General features: G+C 41.6%; 1 protein-coding gene across 1 annotated transcript; it reads left to right on the forward strand.

Annotated features, from left to right (window-relative positions):
* Positions 1-1,715: 1,715 nt before the first annotated feature.
* On the forward strand, positions 1,716-13,327 carry LOC308331763 (protein NLRC3-like; the record flags this gene model as incomplete). Its single annotated transcript, XM_080787253.1, has 4 exons — positions 1,716-1,740; positions 3,403-5,251; positions 6,828-6,961; positions 12,774-13,327. The coding sequence occupies 4 exons, from the start codon at positions 1,716-1,718 to the stop codon at positions 13,325-13,327; spliced, it is 2,562 nt and encodes an 853-aa protein (XP_080643379.1).
* Between the last annotated feature and the right edge of the window lie 10,245 nt (positions 13,328-23,572).

Here is a 23,572-nt window from a genome sequence, read left to right on the forward strand (position 1 = left end):
CGGAAGTTTATATTTGTGTCGTTTCTCATAAGCGCAGCTCCGTTGTGCTTCACGTTCCACACAGCCTCTGCCTTGACATCTGTTCTGTGTGCTGACTGCTGCGGTGTGGGCTAGCCCCTCCCACCCCTCTGTTCTGTGTGCTGACTGCTGAGGGCCCGGTGTGGGCTAGCCCCTCCCACCCCTCTGTTCTGTGTGCTGACTGCTGAGGGCCCGGTGTGGGCTAGCCCCTCCCACCCCTCACTGGTGACAGACGGACGGACGGACAGACAGGTTTTGCAGGTTTTCATAGTAATCTGTGACCTGATCTACAGGCTCACAGTCAAATGACTGAAATCAGTAGTGGCGAACAGTGAGAACAAATTGAATTCACACGATAATAACAAACATCTATGTCATTCCAGAAGTGTTCTCCACAGACCAGAGTCTCCAACACCCAGCTGTGTGTCTATGAAGAGTGACTGGTCTAAAGGGATCCTCCTCCTCTACAACATGCACTGTAACAGAGTGACTGGTCTAAAGGGATCCTCCTCCTCTACAACATGCACTGTAACACAACAGAGTGACTGGTCTAAAGGGATCCTCCTCCTCTACAACATGCACTGTAACACAACAGAGTGACTGGTCTAAAGGGATCCTCCTCCTCTACAACATGCACTGTAACACAACAGAGTGACTGGTCTAAAGGGATCCTCCTCCTCTACAACATGAAGAGTGACTGGTCTAAAGGGATCCTCCTCCTCTACAACATGCACTGTAACACAACAAAGAGTGACTGGTCTAAAGGGATCCTCCTCCTCTACAACATGCACTGTAACACAACAGAGTGACTGGTCTAAAGGGATCCTCCTCCTCTACAACATGCACTGTAACACAGTGACTGGTCTAAAGGGATCCTCCTCCTCTACAACATGCACTGTAACACAGTGACTGGTCTAAAGGGATCCTCCTCCTCTACAACATGCACTGTAACACAACAGAGTGACTGGTCTAAAGGGATCCTCCTCCTCTACAACATGCACTGTAACACAACAAAGTGAGCTCATGCTAGGTTACATGTACAAAATGCTACAAACAAAGATGAGAATAATAATGTTGTGTCCTCCCTGTCCAATAGTATCTACTGTATGGATTATAGATTACTGTGTGTGTGTGCAGTAGGTGAATTAAGTGGTACAAACCACAATGTCGTGTTGAGTGAGTGAGAGTCTTTATGAAAAGTCTGTATGAAAAGATAAATACAATCTACCGTATCTATGTGGCAGTTATCCTACTGTTTTAGTCAAATGTTTTAACCCATTCTGACCGGGAACCCGTTTTGGTGTCAGCATCATGTTATGCTTTAGCTATTGAAAAATAGCAGATCTACAAGCTCATAGCGCGCCACCGAGTGGCGCGCTAAGAGCTTGTAGGTCTGCTATTTTTTGAAAAATCGAACGACTGACATTTTTTTGAATCTGATCTCAGGTCAGAATGGGTTATAATCAGACCAGTGTGTGTCCAGTGGAAACCTCGTATGAATCTGATCTCAGGTCAGAATGGGTTAAAGTTTATATAGTTGTATTGCATTTTTTTCTTATTGCTGTTTTGTTGAGTAGCCAAAACTCAAGAATGTTCATTCTCTGATAGCCTACTTGAATTGGTATATGATTCCAGAAGTGTTCGAAGTGTGTCTATGAAGAGTGACTGGTCTATGGGAAATCCTCCTAGCTTCAGTAATGACCCTGGACCTCCAAACACGCAGTATGTCAATCCTCCTGTACAATATACACAAGTTACTATAGCATGAAGCACAACAGAGAGCAGCGATCCAGATACATACTGTATCAACCAACATAATAACAACAATCAACATGTTTGAAAATTGTCGTGACGGCATTGGATGTCGGAACAAATCGGGAGGCCTAAGATTGGATCTTTGAACAGCTCACACTAAAGGATAATCAAGGATTCACAGACAGTATGCGAATCCTCCTGTACATACAATATACATTATAACAACCAGGGATGGGAATAACAAAATAGTTAACAACCAAAATTGTTATATAGTATTACATGAGCCACATATCCAACCCAAAATTAAAACGTATTAATCATCAATCAATCAATCAATCAATCATGGATTTTGGGATCTGCAGGGGAACCAGGTGGCTCTAATGTGGATCTAAATATGTATTTGTGTCCACAGAGAGAGGCGTGTTGTGACTGAGCAGGAACCTGGACTGAAGACACCCAGTCAAACAGTCAAAAGTGGACAAAGTAAGAATGTGCACTCATAGAAAATGTATGCCAACAAATGATACGCTTAACCGATTCTATGCCAATCGCGAGATATCTTGTGTTTAGCTATTAAACCCTCATTTGCCAAACACGAGAAGACGAGATTTGATAAAACATTAACACATAGAATGCGATAAGCGTAGATTCACGTGAATGAATCCCCGGCGGTTGTTTGCGGACAATGTAGATTTAGGTGATTTACGTTTTTTTATTGATTACTTTCGATCACTTGTGTGGCCACCATCGTAATACTCCATTCACCCTTGAATCACACTGCATCACCCAGGATCACGTGATCAACTTCAGCTCGACTCTCCCCTCCCCTCCTGAAACAGGACAGGATGGGAGGGGAGCGCTTTGTGTTTAGAATCTCCGTAATGGCGGCGTCCATGCCACAGGTCCATGCGCCGTCTACTATCGTAACACTCCAGTCAGCCTGAATCACACTTTACACTGCATGAACACCCAGGATCACGCGACCTACTACAAATCAGCTTGTCTCCCCCTCCCCTCCTGTTTCAAGCTGAAGTTGATCATGTGATCCTGGGTGATCAACCCTGTTTCAGGAGGGGAGGGCATGACCACGCCCCTTACGGGACCATCAATATGCCACTAGTGGAGTTAAAGGGGCATTCAGTGATTTGGGTGACATATAAGGAGGAACTCCTTATATGGTCAGAACACTCTAAAGTAGGGAGGATTATCACAACAAAACAAAAAAGATGATGTGATATTTGAATTAAGTGAAATCATATACCTTTAAGGTGAAAGGTCACACCTAGGCTCCTTTATATGCTCCAGGCCTACCTATTCAGGCTTAATTTCCCTAGATAACCTGACCCCTTGGGTAAGGACTAGGGTGGGATTTAAGAGCGATCCCTGCACTCTTCAGCAACCTGCAGGACTGCGTGAGCCACTGATGGCTCCATGACGTCCATATATAATATATATATAATGATAAACAACTATCAACTCAACAACCGGAGAAAAACAATTGGTCTTGTGTGCAGTTTATTTGCATATTTTAGTGCATTTAATTAGTAATGAGTGCATGTACTGCAAACATGTAAAGTTATAAATTAACCTGAATGCTTAAAACATACGTTAATGTTCTTATCATTTCAGATGTCAGTCTGCAGGATTATTTGAACGATTATAAGGTCAGTTTGAAAAGTCAAGATGAAGGGGAAGAGTCTGGAACCTCCGTCACCAGCACCTACTCAGAGCTCTACATCTCAGCAGGAGAGAGTGAAGGGGTTAATAGCCAACACGAGGTGATACAGCTTGAGAGAACTTCCAACAAGAAGACCTTCCATGACAAACCAATCAAGTGCTGTGAGATCTACAAGACCATCCTCCCTGGCAGAAAGACACCCAGCAAAAGAGTTCTGACCGAGGGCATCGCTGGCATTGGAAAAACATTCTCTGTGCGCAAGTTTGCTCTGGACTGGGCAAGAGGTTTGGAAAATCAAGATATAGATCTTCTGGTTCCCTTTTCATTCCGGGAGCTGAACTTGGTCAGAGATAAGCAGTACAGTCTTCTCAACCTGATCCATGATTTCCACCCAACGTTAAAGAAGGTCACAGCAGAGCAGCTCGCTGCCTGGAAAGTTTGCTTCATCTTTGATGGTCTCGATGAAGGCAGGTTTCCATTGTACTACCAAAACAATGGCATTGTTTCTGATGTCACAGTGATATCATCGGTGGATGCTCTCTTGACAAACCTCATCAAGGGGAATCTGCTCCCCTCAGTCCTCCTCTGGATAACCACCAGACCTGCAGCAGCCAATCAGATCCCTCCTGAATGTGTTGACATGGTGACAGAAGTGCGAGGGTTCACAGACCCCCAGAAGGAGAAGTACTTCAAGAAGAGATTCAGTGAAGAGAAGCTGGCCGACAGAGTCCTCTCACACTTGAAGACATCGAGGAGCCTCCACATCCTGTGTTACATCCCACTCTTCTGTTGGATCATTGCTACCGTTCTGCTGGACATGTTGAGGACACACACCACGATAGGACAGCTGCCCAAGACCCTGACTGAGATATGCTGCCACTTCCTGTTGGTTCAGACAAAGATGAAGAAGCAGAAGTATGATGAGACTCATGATATGAAAAAGAAAAGAAAGGGGACTCAACAGCAGCTCATGAAGACTGACTGGGATTTTCTTCTGAAGCTGGGAATGCTGGCGTTTGAACACCTGAAGAAAGGTAGCATCATGTTCTACCAAGAAGACCTGGAAGAGTGTGGCCTTGATGTGAAAGATGCCTCACTGTACTCAGGAGTGTGCACTCAGATCTTCAAAAGAGAGAGTGTGCTGTTTCAGAAAACGGTCTACAGCTTTGTTCATCTGATCATCCAGGAGTTTCTGGCTGCAGTCTACCTGTTACACTGTTTCACAGAGAAGAACGTGGAGGTACTGAAGACATTCCTGGAAGATCAATACAACAGTAACATCTCCCTCTCCGACTTCCTGGAAGCTGCCATGGAAAAATCCCTGGAGAGTAAAAATGGCCACCTCGACCTACTTGTTCGATTCCTTCATGGCCTCTCACTGGAGTCCAACCAGAGTCTGTTAGGAGGCCTGCTGGGCCAGACAAAGAACAGTCCATGGAGCCTGGTAGGACGCCTACTGGGCCAGAAAGAGAGCAGCCCAGAGAACAGTCCAGAGCAGATCCAGAAAGCCATCCGGAACCTGAAAAGAATGTACACTCTCGATCCTTCGCCAGACAGATGTATCAACATCTTCCACTGCTTGATGGAGATGAACGACCACTCGTTACATCAGGAGATCCAACAGTTCCTGAAGTCAGAGAACAGAGCAGAGAGACTGTCCGAGACCCAGTGTTCAGTTCTGGCCGTCATGCTGCAGATATCAGAGGAGGTTATGGAAGAGTTTGACCTGGACAAATACAACACATCCGAGGGGGGACTAAGGAGACTGATCCCAGCTGTGAGGAACTGCAGAAAGGCTCGGTTAGTGTTCAAGGGAATAGAAACATCCCGGAGTCAATCTGTCATTACAGTTAACAAATGAAGGTTGACAAAAAAGTTCCAATAAGACTGGATGTGTCTCAAATAGTGCCCAAATAGTATCTCAAATAGTTCCCTAAATAAATAGTACCACACCTCATTGGATAATTCTTCCATAATTATTATAACTCAACTGTCCAGCTGGTCTATGTCTCTTCACACATTGGGCTGTATTTTGCGTGTCTTAAGTACCAGGTCTTATTACCTAACTTGAGTCAAATAAAGACCTGGAGGCGTGATCAATGCTCTTTGGCCACTCAGAATAGCCAAATGGCATTGATCACGCCTCCAGGTCTTTAGTTTACTGAAGTTAGGTAATAAGACCTGGTACTTAAGACACGCAAAATACAGCCCATAATCTCCATATTGAAGGTTAAACAATGTTATAATATTGTAGGTCAAGAAATGTTACAATATTGTAAGTTATGAAATGTTATAATACTGTAGGTTATGAAAAGTGCTGTTGTCTATTCCACAGTACTGTTATAATACTGTATGTATGGATGAACTAGATATAGGATATATTTTAGTTAACTTCCATGACCTCTTATTTCATCTGCATTCATAGACTTGTTGGCTGTACGCTCAGAAAGACAGACGTGGAAGTTGTGTCTTCAGCTCTCAGCTCTAATCCTTCCCATTTGAGAGAACTGGACCTCGGTGAAAACGACCCGCAGGACTCAGGACTAGTGGAGCTGATCTGTGCTTCACTGAAGAGCCCACACTGTAGACTGGAAGTTCTAAAGTAATTTTTTACCACATTTATCACTTCTATTTTATTATGTACTGTATTATGTGAATTTAAGTGAATTATGATATGAATGCTGTGGTGAGGATTAATTACATAGACAGAAGCAGGGGCTCGCAACTCAGGTCTTTCTCAAGTATAAAGGCCTATATAGGCTACTGGTTGAAGCGTTGTATGTCCTGCCTGCTGTGTCCGTGAATAAAAGTTATCTGGAGCATTACAATTTGAGTTGCGAGCCCCTGCTTTTGTCTATGTTATCTGTCAGTTGAACAGTTTGGCTCAGCACCAAGACCGGAGGATGTGCGTTATATTATTTATTATTTATATTCTCTTATTCTGAGAGAATGGATTACATACTTAGCTACTAGCTACCTACTGTAGCCTAGGCCTGTGGTTCCCAAACTGAGGTGATTAGCTAATGTGCAACAAGTGTGTTTTCTCACACTAAACACACCAACATACAATATACCTGCAAGTGTATACAGAGTATCTGCACGTTTCTAAAAGTACAATTTAATGACTTTTAAGACATTTTTTTAACTAAACTGGCAAATGTTACGGAAGACAGAGGCAAACATTGTGAAAATAGCCAATCTACAAGCTCACATGTGGATATTTTCCACAACATGTATCTGTTCAGCAGAGTCAAACTAAATGTAGGCTAATTCCTACAATTCCAAGTGCGTGTCAGGGTAGGAGGTCCTCAGTTCAAATAATTACTTCATAGGTATAATTTGTTTTCATGATCTCTTATTTAATCTGCATTTACAGACTTGTTGGCTGTAAACTCGGTAAGACAGAGGTTGAAGTTGTGGCTTCAGCTCTCAGCTCTGGTCCTTCCCGTTTGAGAGAACTGGACCTCAGTAAAAACGACCTGCGGGACGCGGGACCAGTGGAGCTGCTCTGTGCTTCACTGAAGAGCCCACACTGTAGACTGGAAGTTCTAAAGTAAGATACATCTACCTGGTTTATTTTAATATTTTGATCACCTCAGTTTTAATATGCACTGTATTAGGCATGCGAATATAATATGAATGCTGTGGTGAGAATGTAAGTTTGATATCATCGTAAGCCAAGCCTATATTATGTGCGTGATTAGACGTTAAAATGACCCCAAACATGTTTGAAAGTGTAATATCCCTTTTAACCCATTCTGAACGGGAACCCCTTTTGGTGTTAGCATCATGTCATGCTTTAGCTATTGCAAAATAGCAGATCTACAAGCTCATAGCGCGCCACCGAGTGGCGCGCTACGAGCTTGTAGATCTGCTATTTTTGAAAAATCGACTGACAGAATCGACCATTTTCAACATTGTTTCAACACGTTGTAGCTGCCTATACACCACAGATATCAAGCTTTACCAGCGTACCAACATGCAAAGTGAGTTTAACCCATTCTGACCTGAGATCAGATTCATACGAGGTTTCCACTGGACACACACTGGTCTGATTAACCCATTCTGACCTGAGATCAGATTCTAAAAATGTCAGTCGTTATTCGATTTTTCAAAAAATAGCAGACCTACAAGCTCGTAGCGCGCCACTCGGTGGCGCGCTATGAGCTTGTAGATCTGCTATTTTTCAATAGCTAAAGCATAACATGATGCCAACACCAAAATGGGTTCCCGTTCCGAATGGGTTAACATTGTTTAACGTTATTTAATGCAATCTGTTTGGATGTTTATGGACTGTCAAGGCCAGAAAGTAGTTTTTATCCACTCAGTACAGTAGGCGTTCCTGCATAACTTCCTGGTTTTATGATGATGTCACACGCATATACCCTCTATTGGACGCAGCAGAGCCTTTGCTCGCTGCAGTTGATGCAACATAATTATGATTGTTTTAAAGTTGTTTGCGTGTGGCTGAATTAAAGGCTCAAGCGTACACAAAAATATCCGCTTTGCAAAAGACCCATGTACGTGTAGCCTGGGCCTATAAGTAGCCTGCCCAATGGTCAGCTGACTGCGAATCGGCGAATGACATGTGGGTGTTGCACACACTGAATACGCCTACATAGTAATGCAGCATATTAACCCATTCTGACCTGAGATCAGATTCACGCGAGGTTTCCACTGGACACACACTGGTCTGATTAACCCATTCTGACCTGAGATCAGATTCTAAAAATGTCAGTCGTTATTCGATTTTTCAAAAAATAGCAGACCTACAAGCTCGTAGCGCGCCACTCGGTGGCGCGCTACGAGCTTGTAGATCTGCTATTTTTCAATAGCTAAAGCATAGCATGATGCTGACACCAAAACGGGTTCCCGGTCAGAATGGGTTAACCCCTTGAGTATATGTACCCTTGAGCACAGCATGATGAAACCCCTCGTGTATATCTGACTGAACTAACTCCGCAAGCTACGTATCGTTTTATTTACAGACTTGTCGGCTGTAAACTCAGTAAGACAAACTGCCCGTTTGAGAGAATGGGACAGGCGTCCCGTTTGAGAGAACTGGACCTCAGTGAAAACGACCTGCAGGACTCGGGACTAGTGGAGCTGATCTGTGCTTCACTGAAGAGCCCACACTGTGGACTGGAAGTTCTAAAGTAAGATACATTTACCACATTTATTTTGATCACTTCTGTTTTATTATGTACTGTATTATGTGAATATTTATAAGAATGCTGTGGTGAGAATGTATTAATAAGGTTGATATCAGTGTTGATTTCGTCGACTAAAACTAAGACGAAGAATGTTCGTCAACTACCTTTTGTCAACGAGGAAAACGAAATGATGACTAAAACTTATAGACAATATACTGACAATTTCGTCAACAAACAAAAAAAAACTAGACTAAAATGTTGGACTAGTGGACAAGAGATCCAGTATAAGTCATTTTACACTTGGTTGTGTATAGGATAAGCCAAAGCCACCACCAATTATTGTTAATATAATAATACTAATAATAATATCATATCAGTGTGGTTTGATTTTATGACCGTTTTACTGGACATCAAGGAACTGCAACAAGACAGTTAAACACACACAAAAATGAGTGAGACACATGTTGTCCAGCTTATCACAATAACCATGTACAGGATGTATTGGTTTCCTCATTGCCTGTCTGGCAGAAACATGCTGACTCACTGGAGTAATATTGCCCCCTTGTGGCTTAGAGGAGCCATCGCTCTGTTTTGTTCTTGTCAGGGCAGAAGCACAGTGACTATTAGTATTTGAGACTAACATTACATAGAACAATGACAAAATGAAATACACTTGTGCATGAACTTTTATCTTTTTAACTATTTGACTTGTAATACCATTAACTGCATTATGAACTTGAGTAGAATATGAATTATGATTAAATAAACAACCAAAAAATTGGGGGTGGCTTTGGCTTATCCTACACTTGCATGCTGAAAATAGCAGATCTAGATCGGCTATTTTCAGCAAGTGTAAAAACAGTCATTACGACGGCATCAAGGCCCACCAAAATACATTTAAGTCGACTAAAACTAACACAAAAACATTCCAGGTGACTAAAACTAAATGAAAACTATTGAAGAGACAAATCTAAATTTGCTGCCAAAAACAACATGTTTGATATTATGGTAAGTCAAGCCATGTGTGCCTGAGTAGTTCCTCTTGACGCGTTGAGGAGCTTGTAGATCGCCTAATTCCGTGCGACCCGTGCGAATATATTATAATAATAAATAATATTACGGAAGAAAGAGGCAAACATCGTGAAAATAGCCGATGCAAGCTCACTGTGAGGTGTTTGGTAATATTGTTATTTTCACATAAATGCAATGCCTACAACAAGTTCTTGTCAGGGTGGGGGGTCCCCAGTTCAAATATTAATATTTTGGGGGGTGCCCAGTTCAAATATGATTATTTTGGGGGGTGCCCAGTTCAAATATGAATATTTTGGGGGGTGCCCAGTTCAAATATGATTATTTTGGGGGGTGCCCAGTTCAAATATGATTATTTTGGGGGGTGCCCAGTTCAAATATGATTATTTTGGGGGTTCCCCAGTTAAATTATTTTGGGGATCAGGATTTGTTAACTTTTAATCAAACTAAAGCATCCAGGTGTGAAGGCACACTAAGTGGGACAAGAGCCTATAATAGGTGGCTGTAAACAGGTTCTAAATCCATTCATTCATGTTTTCATCGTTTCATTCATCATTCAGACTGGCTGACTGCTGCTTGTCAGAGAGAAGCTGTGAAGCTCTGGCCTCAGCTGTAAGCTCTAATCTAGTGTTGGACGTGAGCCTCAACATGGTGAATCATTCAGTCCTGGAGAACTGCAAGTGGGTACAATTTACAATTTAGGCATTTAACAGACGCTCTTAATCCAGAGCGATTTACAGTAAGCAAGAACAAAAACATGGTAATACATCAAATACGTGAAAATAGTCATCAAGACTCATACGTAAGCTAACCTAACAACCTAACAGTCGAATAGCAATATAATGAAAAATGAATAGAGTGCTATGTCTACATAAAATGCTATCTAAGTTACATAAGTTGAGCCTTTGCACATGTCTGTAAGGTCGTCAAGGCTAGGGTAATAAGATGGAGTCTGAAGAGGTGGGTTTTCAGACTACGGCGGAAGATAGGGAGTGAATCTGCAGTTCTGATTGCAATGGGAAGTGCATTCCCATTGCAATCAAAAATGCGTCTCGCTTGACTGGCAAAATATTGCCACCTATTGCGTATTTCATGAGCTAAATAGTGGATGAAAACGAGGAAAGAAATCTGTTTTCTTTTATCGAATTAATGGAAATTTGCTTCCTATTTTCGAAAAGGCTTGATGGAAACTCACCTATTGATGCTTGTTGTTCTACTTCCTACAGTGTGAAACATGGAGGAGAAGATAGGCTTAATTCTACACTTGTTAGAAAATGTGAGTATCTGTCTGTTGGTGTCAATATCACACATTAAAGATAGAATGCCGTGATCCCCCCACACCCTTACATCAGGTAATGTGATTATACTAGGAGAACAATTTTCTTTTAAAGGTGATATAGGCAGGTTTTCAGCCAAAAATCAAAATATTTATCTATCTATATTTGTGGCCTTATTCCCTCTATCTTCCCCTATATTTTGATGCTGAGCTGCTGCCCTGTAGACATACACTCTCCCTTTGTCTCCCTCTATGTGTTTGTATCTGTTTATATCCACTGTTGTTTATGTGTCGGGACGTCAGGAAGTGTGTTGGGAGGAGGGTCTGTGTGGGGGGTGACGCGGAGTCTTAGCCAATCACAGCGCGAGGGTGTGACTGTGTGTTCGACCCAGCAGTATTATAATGAAAACGCAATGCGATTTCATTGCAAGTATAATATTATCCCCATATCTTAGTTTCACCATTGTTCATGTGAAATAGTATGTTTATGATGTAATATGTAAGCCTGTTGAAATTATGAGAATCGCTATGTATAGCGCATGGTTGGGTGGTCCGGCCGGCTTGAAGCTTGCATTCATCCCGTGCTCGCCAACGGTGACAAGCCGTCGCTGATCATCATAGCGATTTTTCTTCATTGCAATGAATAACCGTGGACAAAGTAGTTCACATGAACGATGCTGTAGTGGCTGGGGCATTTGAGGGGCAATATGTTTTATATGCACGATTACAAATGAAAGATAATTTAATTGAGAGCCAGTGAGTCTGCTCCACTACTTCCTACTTCCTCATTTGCGGGACTCGTCGTGTCAGTCTTGTGATATTGTGATTACGCTACAGTTACCCTTAAAAAAACATGTCAACTCAATGTCATTGTTGTAACTATGATATCGATAGAAATTCATATTTTTTTAATGTCATATTTAGCCATACGAGCGCAATATCCATAGCGTCCCTCCCAGCAGCAACAACAACCCCATAGCCTGAAGTGACCTGGCTCAGCCAATAGAATGACGGGGGGAGGGGGGTGGAGCTAGATTTTAATTTGTTTGGAAACACTCGATCAATTCTGTGTACAAACACTGGAAACTTGTCTACAATACCTTTAAGTGTACAGAAACTGTTAAAATTATGTTTTTATGTGGCCACACCGACCAGTTCATTAAGTAGGCCTGGTGGGTGGTGATCCACCTGAACTGAAGCCGCACCCACAGCTGTGTGATAAATGGGGAGGGGTTACGGGAGGCGATGATATATTGTGATGCCACTATATCACTGTCATCTTGATTGGGCCTTTAGACTCAAAGGCTTTCAGCTTTCTATTCAGGAAGAAACCAAAAATACACATAGGGAAGACGCACTTCAATATTCTAACAACATGCACCTGGGGGTCTATTAGAGTAATGTTACAAAGATCATGGCACTCCATCTTTAACATTTTATACTCCGGTTGATGCTGTCCTGAAGTCTGTTCTCTAACTGCTCTCTACTCTCTGCTTTTGGCCTGGTCCTTAACACCATGAAGATGAGGTCATGCGGTTTGACCGAAACAATGGACCTCATTCACTAACCTGGTCGTAAATAACATGCATTTCGTCTATATTGGCATAAGGTCAATTCTGACATGTGATGCATGAAAGGTGGTGCAGAGCCGTGCTTTTATCAACTAGTCCCAACAGGGTCAACTAGTGGATTTACTAGTCGACTAGTTGAATAGTCGACTTGGTGCTTAAAGCCCTAGTGCGTGTACATGACATGTGTGTGTGCGCGCGCGTGTATGCGTGCGTGCATGCTTGTCAGTCAGTCAGTCAGTCAGTCAATGAATGATGTATTTAGGCTGATGTTTGATGTGTTGTTTTCTCATCAGATTTCCATCGTCTCACGCTGGACACAAACACAGCACATGGATCCCTCTCTCTGTCTGAGGACGACAGGAAGGTCACAAATGAGAAGAAGGATCAGCATCCTCCTGATCACCCCGACAGGTTTGATAACCTGACACAGGTTCTGTGTGCACAGAGTCTGAGTGGATGCCATTCCTGGGAGGTAGAGTGGGGTGGAGCTGGGGTTCATGCAGGAGTGACGTACAGAGAACAGAGAAAAAGGAAAGGACGTGGTGGCGACCATGGGCTTGGATGGAACGAAACGTCCTGGAGACTGGACTGTTCAAGAGGCGCAAGTTACCATGTCACACACGACAGTAAGAGGACTGTCCTCCCCGTCAGAGCCTCTAGAGGCCCCAACAAAGTGGCAGTGTATGTGGACTGTCCCGCTGGGACTCTGTCCTTCTACGCAGTGTGCTCTGACTCTACTCTGACACACCTGTACACCTTCCAGACCACGTTCACTGAACCTCTGTATGCTGGGTTCACATTCTGGTCCAGCTTCCCCTCCTCAGTATGTCTGTGTGAGCAGAGATAGAGTCTCTATGTGACAGTGACATCAGGTCGACATGGTTACAAAATCGTGGGATAAAAAAAAATATTATACCAGATAGTTGTCCACGCTCCCTCTAGTATTGTGGCTGTGGTGGGTGTTACTGGCTGTGGTGGGTGTTACTCACTTATATACATTTATAAATATACCGTATCATAAATACCGTCCATCAACACTGATGATGATGATGATGATGATGATGATGATGTAAATATCAGTGTCATACTTGTGTGTCTCTCATGTAGATACAAAATGTTATGTATATTTGATTTTTGATAATAGATGAAAATATATTTGATCATGTAATTCTCATATCGTATCAATCTTATCTTGTATATAAACCTTTTTAACCCATTCTGAACGGGAACCCATTCTATTGAAAAATAGCAGATCTACAAGCTCATAGCGCGCTACCGAGTGGCGCGCTACGAGCTTGTAGGTCTGCTATTTTTGAAAAATCGAAGAACGACTGACATTTTTAGAATCTGATCTCCGGTCAGAATGGGTTAATCAGACCAGTGTGTGTCCAGTGGAAACCTCGTGTGAATCTGATCTCAGGTCAGAATGGGTTAACCACTTGAACAACATACTTTTGTTGACTGGGGTCCCCCAGGGTTCTGTGATTGGTCCACCAAGAATCTCTTCTGTGAAAATATGCAAACCGTGCTAATTTTGACAGCAAATTGTTGTCATATTTGAATCATCTGACATGTTTTTAGTCTAGTCTTATAGTTTCCGACTATAGATTTTAGTGGACTCTACAGTCTACAGTTGATTTTGTCAACAAAAATGTTGTTTGAAGAGCTGTGAAGGCATTGGTATACTTAATTTATACTCAGCTGTGTGCCTAAAATAGCCGATCTATTGGTTGATGTGTTCACTCTCTCTGCTCTCCTGCTGCTGTGAACATGTTGTTGACTCGTCACGGACTCTCATCTTGGACTTTGTCAATCACTCTGGATTCACTAAATGAACTCAAATTGGTTTATTCGTCGTTTCCTCACTCATCTCATTATTTTGCTTCCATTGAATATTCATTTGATGTTATTGTATGAAAGTCAGAATTGTTTAATAAATTGATTCTAGACAGTCTGTCGTTGCTCCCGTGTATTGATATTCATAGTGTTGTCATGTGACAACATGGCCACAGCTCATTGGTCGTATAGTAACTATGTCGGGTCCATCGCGACACAGGTTATAATTTCATGAAAAGTAACTGTTTTGGACAAACGTGGATATAAGTCTCTACAGTACAACCAGTCTCTCTAGGGTACAGATGCCAGTCTCTATAGACAGACATATGCCAGTCTCTATAGGTAGATAACATCAAAAAGTGTAACTTTCCTTCAAAAGTGTCATAAAGGGGAGAACTGCTGGCCTAGCGGTTAAGTCATACATCACACATACAGTTTGCTCTAATGCTGGGGTTCAAGTGGGTCAAAGAAGTACACACTCACAACACCAGAGGGAGTTCAACAGACCACGTGCAACACAGAATCGGCTCAAACAAGGGTTTACATTCAATTTGCTCCTATGCCAGTTTTCTGAAATAAATATTTTCACGATTTATCCAAAAAAAAAAACAGTCAATAGCTAAATTATAACATATTGTTTAAAACACCAAAATGGGTTAAGACATGTGAATCCCTAGACTCCTTCAAAACCTCTCAAAGAGCACTCTGCCCACCCCTTTCTCCCCATATATATACTGTATACATATTGTTTCCTTTGTTACTTTCTTTATATGATTTCCAGTTTTTTATTTATTTTTTATATATATAATATAAAAAAATAAAAAATGGAAATTTTGAGACGTACAAATTTTGAGACGTACAAATATACACTTCTATATTATAGAAGTGTATATTTGTACGTCTCAAAATGTTCTGATGAATGAATTGAACATGGTGGGCCCTGTTGTAAATAAGTGTAATGCTTTATCATGGATTGTCCACAAAGCATTGTTTTTGTATTGACTGAGCTTTCGTTTAAAATGTACCCATTCGGCATACTGTGAAATAAAAACGTTTAAAATGTACCCATTCGGCATACTGTGAAATAAAAACGTTTAAAATGTACCCATTCGGCATACTGTGAAATAAAAACCTCAATCAATCAATCAATGTAATACACAGAAACAACATATTGTAATGTCACCATGAGAGGTACCGAGCGGGCTAGTGTGAGGCATTGCAGAACCAGCAGGCTGAATCCAGGGTTACGCATGAAATGAGGTTTGACTTTCCCCACAGATAATGAACTCAGGCAGGTATATTATATATATATATATATATACAGGCCAACATGAGGCAGTTTGCAAAGACAACATAAAATATCCGAAAGAGAGAATAGTAATGTGTAAACAGTGACTTACTTGTTGCCGTTCAGTCCTTGGGGTCCAGCTCCGTCCAGCCCTCAGCTCGCTGTCCTTCCTTGTACTGGACCTGAATGGAAACAAGACCGCAATGACTATTTTTTCCGGTGATCCCTTTGAAGGCGTTTGTTTTTAACTGCAATCTGAGAATCCCATCGTCAAATACTGTTGTTCCTCGAAATGACGCGAGGCAACAGTCTGTCTTGAGAGACTAGTTTGACTGTACCCTGGCCTGTACTGTTTACATGTCATACTGTATTATGCCAATACAGTATTCAATCAATCAATTTGTTTGCTCTCCCAGCTCTGCCTCAAAACACCTACACCTGACTGTGTGCTGTGCTGCAGGGCCCTCTGGAAGTTGGAGTTCTCAAAATCTCAACCCTAGAGGTACAGTATCAACCAGAGGTCTTCACAGGTCCAATTTGACGCAGACCAGACCTGTTACAAAACCAGAGGCCTCCCAAATGCAATATAGCATATAGGGCCCTCCAAACCTTTTTCAAAGGGGGGCATATTATAAAATATGAAAACACACTAGAGCCTACTACATTATCATGACATAATCAGACGATATGAAACTCACATGCGTCACATTTAAACCATTTCATTTAACCATCATCAATATTTAAAAACCCATTCTGGACGGGAACCCCTTTTGGTATTTTTAACTAAGCATTATGTTATACTTTAGCTGTTGAGAAATAGCAGATCTACAAGCTCGTAGCGCGCCACCGAGTGGCGCGCTATACGAGCTTGTAGGTCTGCTATTTTTTTTAAATGAGGCACAAATCTTTTAATATAATATATATATTTTTTTTTAATTCCGACGTCAGGCCTAAATGGGTTAATCTCATTGCTCTTTTGTCAGGTGTGTTCTGTGAACAAAACACAAATAAATAAGTCAGCCTTTTTTTCAGCCTTATGTCACCGTGCAGGGCTCGACAGTGCGACTAGGTACTCGCATTTGCGACTAAAAATATCACCGTGCGAGTTGTAAAATTGAATTTGTAGCACAGGTGCGACTACAGGATTTGACCATTCAATCGTGATAAAGACAAGTCTCTGTCTACAGCAAGCTACAAGCTAACAACGTGTCGACTCTGTCGAGGCTCAATGCGGTGTTCATTTGAAGATCTGTTCCCTTTGCTCCCACCGCCCCTCCCCTCCCCTCCCTGTGTTGCTGCTCCGTGCTCTTCCCTGTTACTGCTTGCTAAAGAAGTCAGAGCGAACTCAGCGGGATAGCATTAGCATGATCGCACAGATTCAGAAGGAATTGCTTGGACCCCGACACGTTATTTGCAAAGTTTGTTTGTAATGTTCAAAGTTCAAACGTAACTTACTTTTAACCAAACGCGGGTGAAACAGCGTGCAGCCGTGCACGCACGCGTAGTGCGCACACACACACATGGAGTGGACGGATTGGTGTTTATCAAAAACAACCCTTGCTTAGCGTTTGCTTACAAAAGTGTGTGCCCAGCATAAATGATAATGCAAATGACCGAACTGGCTGGATTACCGTATTAATATCAGTCAGTCAAAGCCAAGGAGAATGTTACAATACTAATTCACCATCGAGCAGCCTCTGCACTGTCTGAATGTCACACTAACATGATAGAACAGCAGGATAAAAACGGATAGCCTGTCTATCCATCCATGAGCAACTTATTATCTATCTAGCTCTGGTCCATAGCTCTAATGTGTTGCACGTATTAGAGGTATGGAACAGAGCTACTATCGATCTATCTACAAAGTATTAGCATAAAACAAATTGATTATATAGATTATATGAAAACAAACATAACAATGATATCATGATGAATATCACTATTTTGTGATAATTGCTGAAAAGATAGTGATATAATATTTTGACATTATTTTCCACCCCTACCTCATATCACTTCATTAAAAGAATCACACCCATGTGAAGTGAGGGGCGCTCTTGTCATCATACATCATCAGATATCATCTCATACTGGCCAATCAGAATGCCTGTTGCCTGTGATTGGTTAGCTGATTTGCTCGTTTACATATGACATACATTTTCCCTTCAATGTCAATGGCGTTTAATTTATGTCATATTTAGCAGAATTTTGACGTAATTTCTCTGTTGATTGTCAATGGCTCATTTTGAGATATGTGGGGACAAAGGCTGTATATTGGAGGGGCTAGCGCCCCTTAAAAATACATCATTTTCATGGTGCTCCTAAAATAATTTGTGTGCTACTAGATTTTTCAACTTAGGCGCACACGTGCTACTTGGAAAAATGCTAAGCGTCAAGCCCTGTCACCGTGCCAAATGTCGTCGAACCCTTCAGAATGAGGGTATTAACCCGACTCCGCCACATGGCGGCGGTACTGAGTTCACCAGTTCCCTCCTCCTCCTGCCTGCATCTGGGCTCTCTCTCTGAGGCAGAAACCATGAAGCAGCGGGACAAGAATATCTGATATCTCCAAAATCATTTCGAGTTGTAGTCTCGTCTCGTTAGGTTGTGTTTACATTTGCGCTGTGGCACAGCTTCAATATGCCATAAGTCTCGCGTAGGTGCTGGGTAATTAAATCACACCACCTGCCAATTGTGCCCCAAACGTGCGTTTCCCTGACGACGTTTGCGACGGCCAAAGGAAGTTTTGATAAATCAAGTCCAGATGTCATTCCGAGTGCCTTTGCCGTCCGGGTGCAGCTTGTGAAAAAGTGGAGATATTTGACTAAAACATTTTATAATAATATAATTTTTTATCCCACGATTTTTGTAACCCATTTTTCACCCCTGTGTCAATCACCTAATGTGATCCTGGGCTCTAAACACCCTCCACCAACCTAGTCCCCATATATGGGGGACAGGGGGAGACCAACCTAGTCCCCCATATATGGGGGACAGGGGGAGACCAACCTAGTCCCCATATATGGGGGACAAGGGGAGACCAACCTAGTCCCCATATATGGGGACAATGGGAGACCAACCTAGTCCCCCATATATGGGGGACAAGGGGAGACCAACCTAGTCCCCCATATATGGGGGACAAGGGGAGAGAAACGGACTTGAACTCATGCTTCCTTCATGCCTGAGTGTCCAAGTTGCTCCTTTACACCCGACAGGGGGGGGGGGAGTTTCCCCCTGGTTGGACGTAGCGCCTGGAAGGAACACGTTATTCCAACCAGACTAAAACATTTTATGATAATGACTTCACATGGATATGAAAGTTGAGGACCATATCGGACTCCCAAGTCTTTATTTCAAAGACTTGGGAGTCAGATATGGTCAACTTTCATATCCATATATATTTATTGAGAGAGTACACACGGAGCGCCGACCACATTTACGCCGCCATTCTGCCGCTGCAACCGCAAGTCTACAGCATTGATCTATGGCTCTGGTATGTGAAATACTGCAATGTATGTAGCAGACATTCTAGGGCTATAATTAGTCACATCTTCCTTGTTGTGCAACATTTTTGTTATGAAGCCTAAAAGCCATGAAGAAATTAAAAGTTTATATTCAGACGTGACCAGATTTCACTGAGCCTGCCGTCGTGCACATCCCAGCTTTTCACCCGAGTAGAACTTTTTGTCCCCCGCAAAATGAGTTAATAGTAGAACTTTTTGTCCCCCGCAAAATGAGTTAATAGTAGAACTTTTTGTCCCCCGCAAAATGAGTTAATAGTAGAGCTTTTTGTCCCCCGCAAAATGAGTTAATAGTAGAACTGTTTGTCCCCCGCAAAATGAGTTAATAGTAGAACTTTTTGTCCCCCGCAAAATGAGTTAACCGTTTCAGTTCATAGGACGCACCTGTACGTCTTAAGGATTAGAATGCAACGCAAAATGAGTTAGTAGCACAGGCTGACTCCTCACATACTAGAGCACTAGGGGCGACTGTGGCTCAAGAGGTAGAGCAGGTCGTCCAATGATCCATGGGTCGGCGGTTCGAATCCCGGCTCCTCCTGTCTACATGTCGAAGTGTCCTTGGGCAAGACACTGAACCCCAAATTGCTCCCGATGTGCTGGTTGGTACCTTGCATGGCTTCCGCCGCAATCGATGTATGAATGCGTGTATGAATGGGTGAATGTAATGCACAATCTATGTAAAGCGCCTTGGATAAAGGCGCTATATAAATGCACCATTTACCATTTTATGTCTGAAATAAGTGTCAGAGCTGAAATCGACATGTAAATATGAAATAAATGCTTAAGCGTGATGTTTAGAGTCCACAGAAGTGAACCCGTCAAGTCTTGCAGTTTTCTGCAAGACATTACTCTATAAGCCACATCTCCAAAACTGGTGGGTCAAACTGAACAACCAATGTCAATTTGAAGCCATGATTCCCTGCTAAAATTCAAAACAAATCCAATGGCAGTCCCTCAGTCAAATATGTTCAACATCAATCATAATTGTTAATTGCAATCATTTGTATGACAATGAATGGTCAACTTTGTAATGGTGACACAACCCTAGTTTCTACTACAGCCACATGTAATCCAGGTACGTACCGTGTATCTCAGGAAGAGCGTTCGTTGTCACCGTTATTCGTTTCAGCTCAGCCGAGTAGACACTCTACTATACCAGCCATCTCCTGATGACTGCATCCATTCCAAGGTCACCGCATGACACCAAGGTCACCTGTAAGACACAAACATACGCCAACATTACACTTTATCCAGATTTTATACATTGTAGGAGAAGAAAAAAAACATCTTTAAAAAGAAAATCTACATTATATTTCCCTCATAGGTTGGTCGTGGTGGTGTGTCTGTGGTGTGAATGCCAAAGCATTATGGGAATTGTAGTCCAGGAAGGAAGCGAGCCCATTGTCCATGGACATCATGGAGTCATGGACACTTTGAAATACTAAAATATCTAAAAACACATAAAACCTCAGGAAAGTGTTTCATTAAAATAAGATCTGGTTGCAAAAGGGTTGAAGTGTCCCTTTAAAGTTGAAATCAAGTTGCTCTGTATGGCAGAAATACAAAGGACTATATAGTGCTGTGGATTAATTTAGTTTTAATGTGTGACCAGACTTTAATCAAAACAAACATGTTGAGCTTGTAGATCTGCTACTTTTGAATCCTGAGAAGTAAGTCTGTAGGCTACGTTTGAGTTTGCCACCCAGCAGAGATAGACATTAATCTTATGAATGTAAATGATGTAGCCTACACGAGTAAAAGTAAAAAGGTATTGGCATCAAAATGTACTTAAAAAATTACCAAAATTTTCAGAATGTCCCATTTCAAATGTTTTAAAAGAAAATCTACAAGATCTACAAGCTCACAATGTGTTGCGTCACAATGCATTGTGAGCTTGTAGATCAGCTACTTTCAAATGGCCAAAATATGGCTGTAGTGGTAAATTGCAATGTAGCCTAAAGGGCTATATGTTTAGTAAACTAATAATAATCCCAATCTACAAAATAATATAACTGGCAATTCAAAGTTTCCAGATACTTGTAGTGGAGTATATTGCCCACAGTATAGGGGAGAGCCGCCAAGGATGTAACACTTTGCACGTTTCATTTTTTTACTCAGAGATCCGTTTATCTACACATGTAATATTTTCAGGCAACGGACCTATACACATGTCTGCTACCATAAACCACTTCAAGTTTTTTTTTTGATAAAACAGCTCGGGAGTTATTAAACCGAACGTGGACGCTGTTTCAGTGTTACATTTGCTGCGCATATCGGATTAATTGTAACGGCATACATGATAAATGTAACAACGCTAAAAAACACCATTAAACATATCGTTTTCAGCTTAAAGCAATTATATTTCATTGAAGCAACTCCTTAGCATTGTTTTCATACCATGGATGTGATAAGAAAATGTATCAAACATAAGGGAAATATTAAATAGTACCGGGTGTACCAGTTTGGGCGTTTGAGTCAGTTCAATGGGAAAATACATTGATTAAACAAACGTTTGATTGATTGAGTTGTACAATGTTATACAACCCTAAACAAATTTTAGAATACACTCAGTAATGAAGACAGCTGACTGAACATATAATATTGGCCAATATGTCAAATATGTAAATATTACATATAATGGTATTATTGAATGGAAAGTGCACCATTTGTAACATGTAACAAATGGCCCACTTTTCTTTGCCGTTGCCAATGCTTACAGACCAGATTGAACGTGGATTCCGTCTAAACACGATGCAAACGAATGAAGAACATAAGCATGAAGACATCCATGTGGATTTTTTGTATTAGTTTGTTATAAAACAGCATGTTGCTGTCGAACGCCGGAGGCCGCCATCTTTGTTTATGCCGTAAATCGTCTTGCAGTGAAGTAAGTTCCTGTGCTGCGAACTGTCGTGAAATACTAAGACACCTGAGTACTGCGCTCTGAAAAGATCTATAGGCAAGTTGCAAAAAGCCTGCCAAAGGGGATACTCGGGACCTTAGACCCCACATTTATTTAAATGGTTTCTATCCTCTCCAGTCTCCTTATTATTTATTTATCGACGATTGTCATCATTATTATTATTATTACTATTCATTTTATTTTATTTTTGTTAAAGAAAACCACCAGTAATCGTTGAAACTATTTGCTCCAGAGCTATCCCCTGATATATTAATTTTGCAGACTGAGTTCTGCTATGCTGAGCTCCATATTGTTCTGCTCCACCCTGTCTTTATTTAAATTTTTTGTGTGTGTGCGTGCGTGTGTCTCGTGCTCTCCCATGCGCTGCTCTACCCACCATCAGCCCAGCTCAATGTCTTCTATTCTTATGCATGCTCATGGTCATAATGTCATTTTTATTTTTATTTTTATAATCAAACTATGAAAGGTTTACATATTTATACATGTCAATATCAGGAGCCTGTTCCTAAAAAATAACCTTTTAAGGGCCTGGGTTGCATGCTTGCTTATAACAAATAATAAACAACTTGGTTGACAGACTATCTCTATCCCAGATAATGCTGTCAAACTTAAATAAAATAAAATAATACGTGTTGTATAGAGGCACAAGAGGAGGAGGAGTGGCTACATACATATATCTTCTCACTTAGCCTCTGAGCTTGTTAACCCAACTGTGAAGAACATGCATTTTGAATGCTTTATATTCACCCAAATAATGTTTCATGAAAATAAACACCTGGTAATTGGAAATATTTACAGGCCCCGGATGCTCCCTCTCAATCCCATTGCAAGATGCTGTACTCTGTCATCGACTCTAAGCCATTCCAGCCTGTCAAAGTGGGCAGGGGTGAGGTGGGTTCGGGGGGTGAGGCCAAGTAGGAGCCTGACCAGTTTGTTTTGGGAGGTCTGGAGCCTTGTTTTAAGGGCCTTTGAGGTGCTGTGGTACCAAGAGGTGCATGCATATATAGTCAAAGAAACCTGTTCAATGAGGTATAATGGTTATACATTTCAGACGAAAGCACAATAAAGACACTACAAAAACGGCTACTTTATTGTGGACAAAACCATAAAGCACTATATATTAAACACTTGTTTTACAACAGGGTCCACTGAGTTCAATTCATCATAATGGGCTCTATGCAGCCAAAACTGTAATGTATAGGTAGGCTATGTTATTATTTGTACCAGTCCATGAGACTGTGATATGGCTTATTAATTTCAGTAGTAGCCTATTGGCATCTTGGTCTATACCTCTGATATTTGATTTAACTGCAACAGTAATCTGTTCATGTTCTCTCCACATTGTGTGAATAAAAGCCTCATTTTGTAACTTAATTTCATTATTAATCATTCCATGTCATGACAATAATTTTGTCCAATGAGGTTTGGCCTTTCCTAGATGGAAATGTATAGGTCGTGACTGACCAAAAAAATCCAATATGACCAACATTATTTGGGCGTGCGGCCCAAATCGGACATTTGGTATTT

The sequence above is a fragment of the Protomyctophum bolini genome (assembly GCF_963924005.1).
Source record: "Protomyctophum bolini genome assembly, chromosome: 17".
NCBI lineage: Eukaryota > Metazoa > Chordata > Actinopteri > Myctophiformes > Myctophidae > Protomyctophum > Protomyctophum bolini.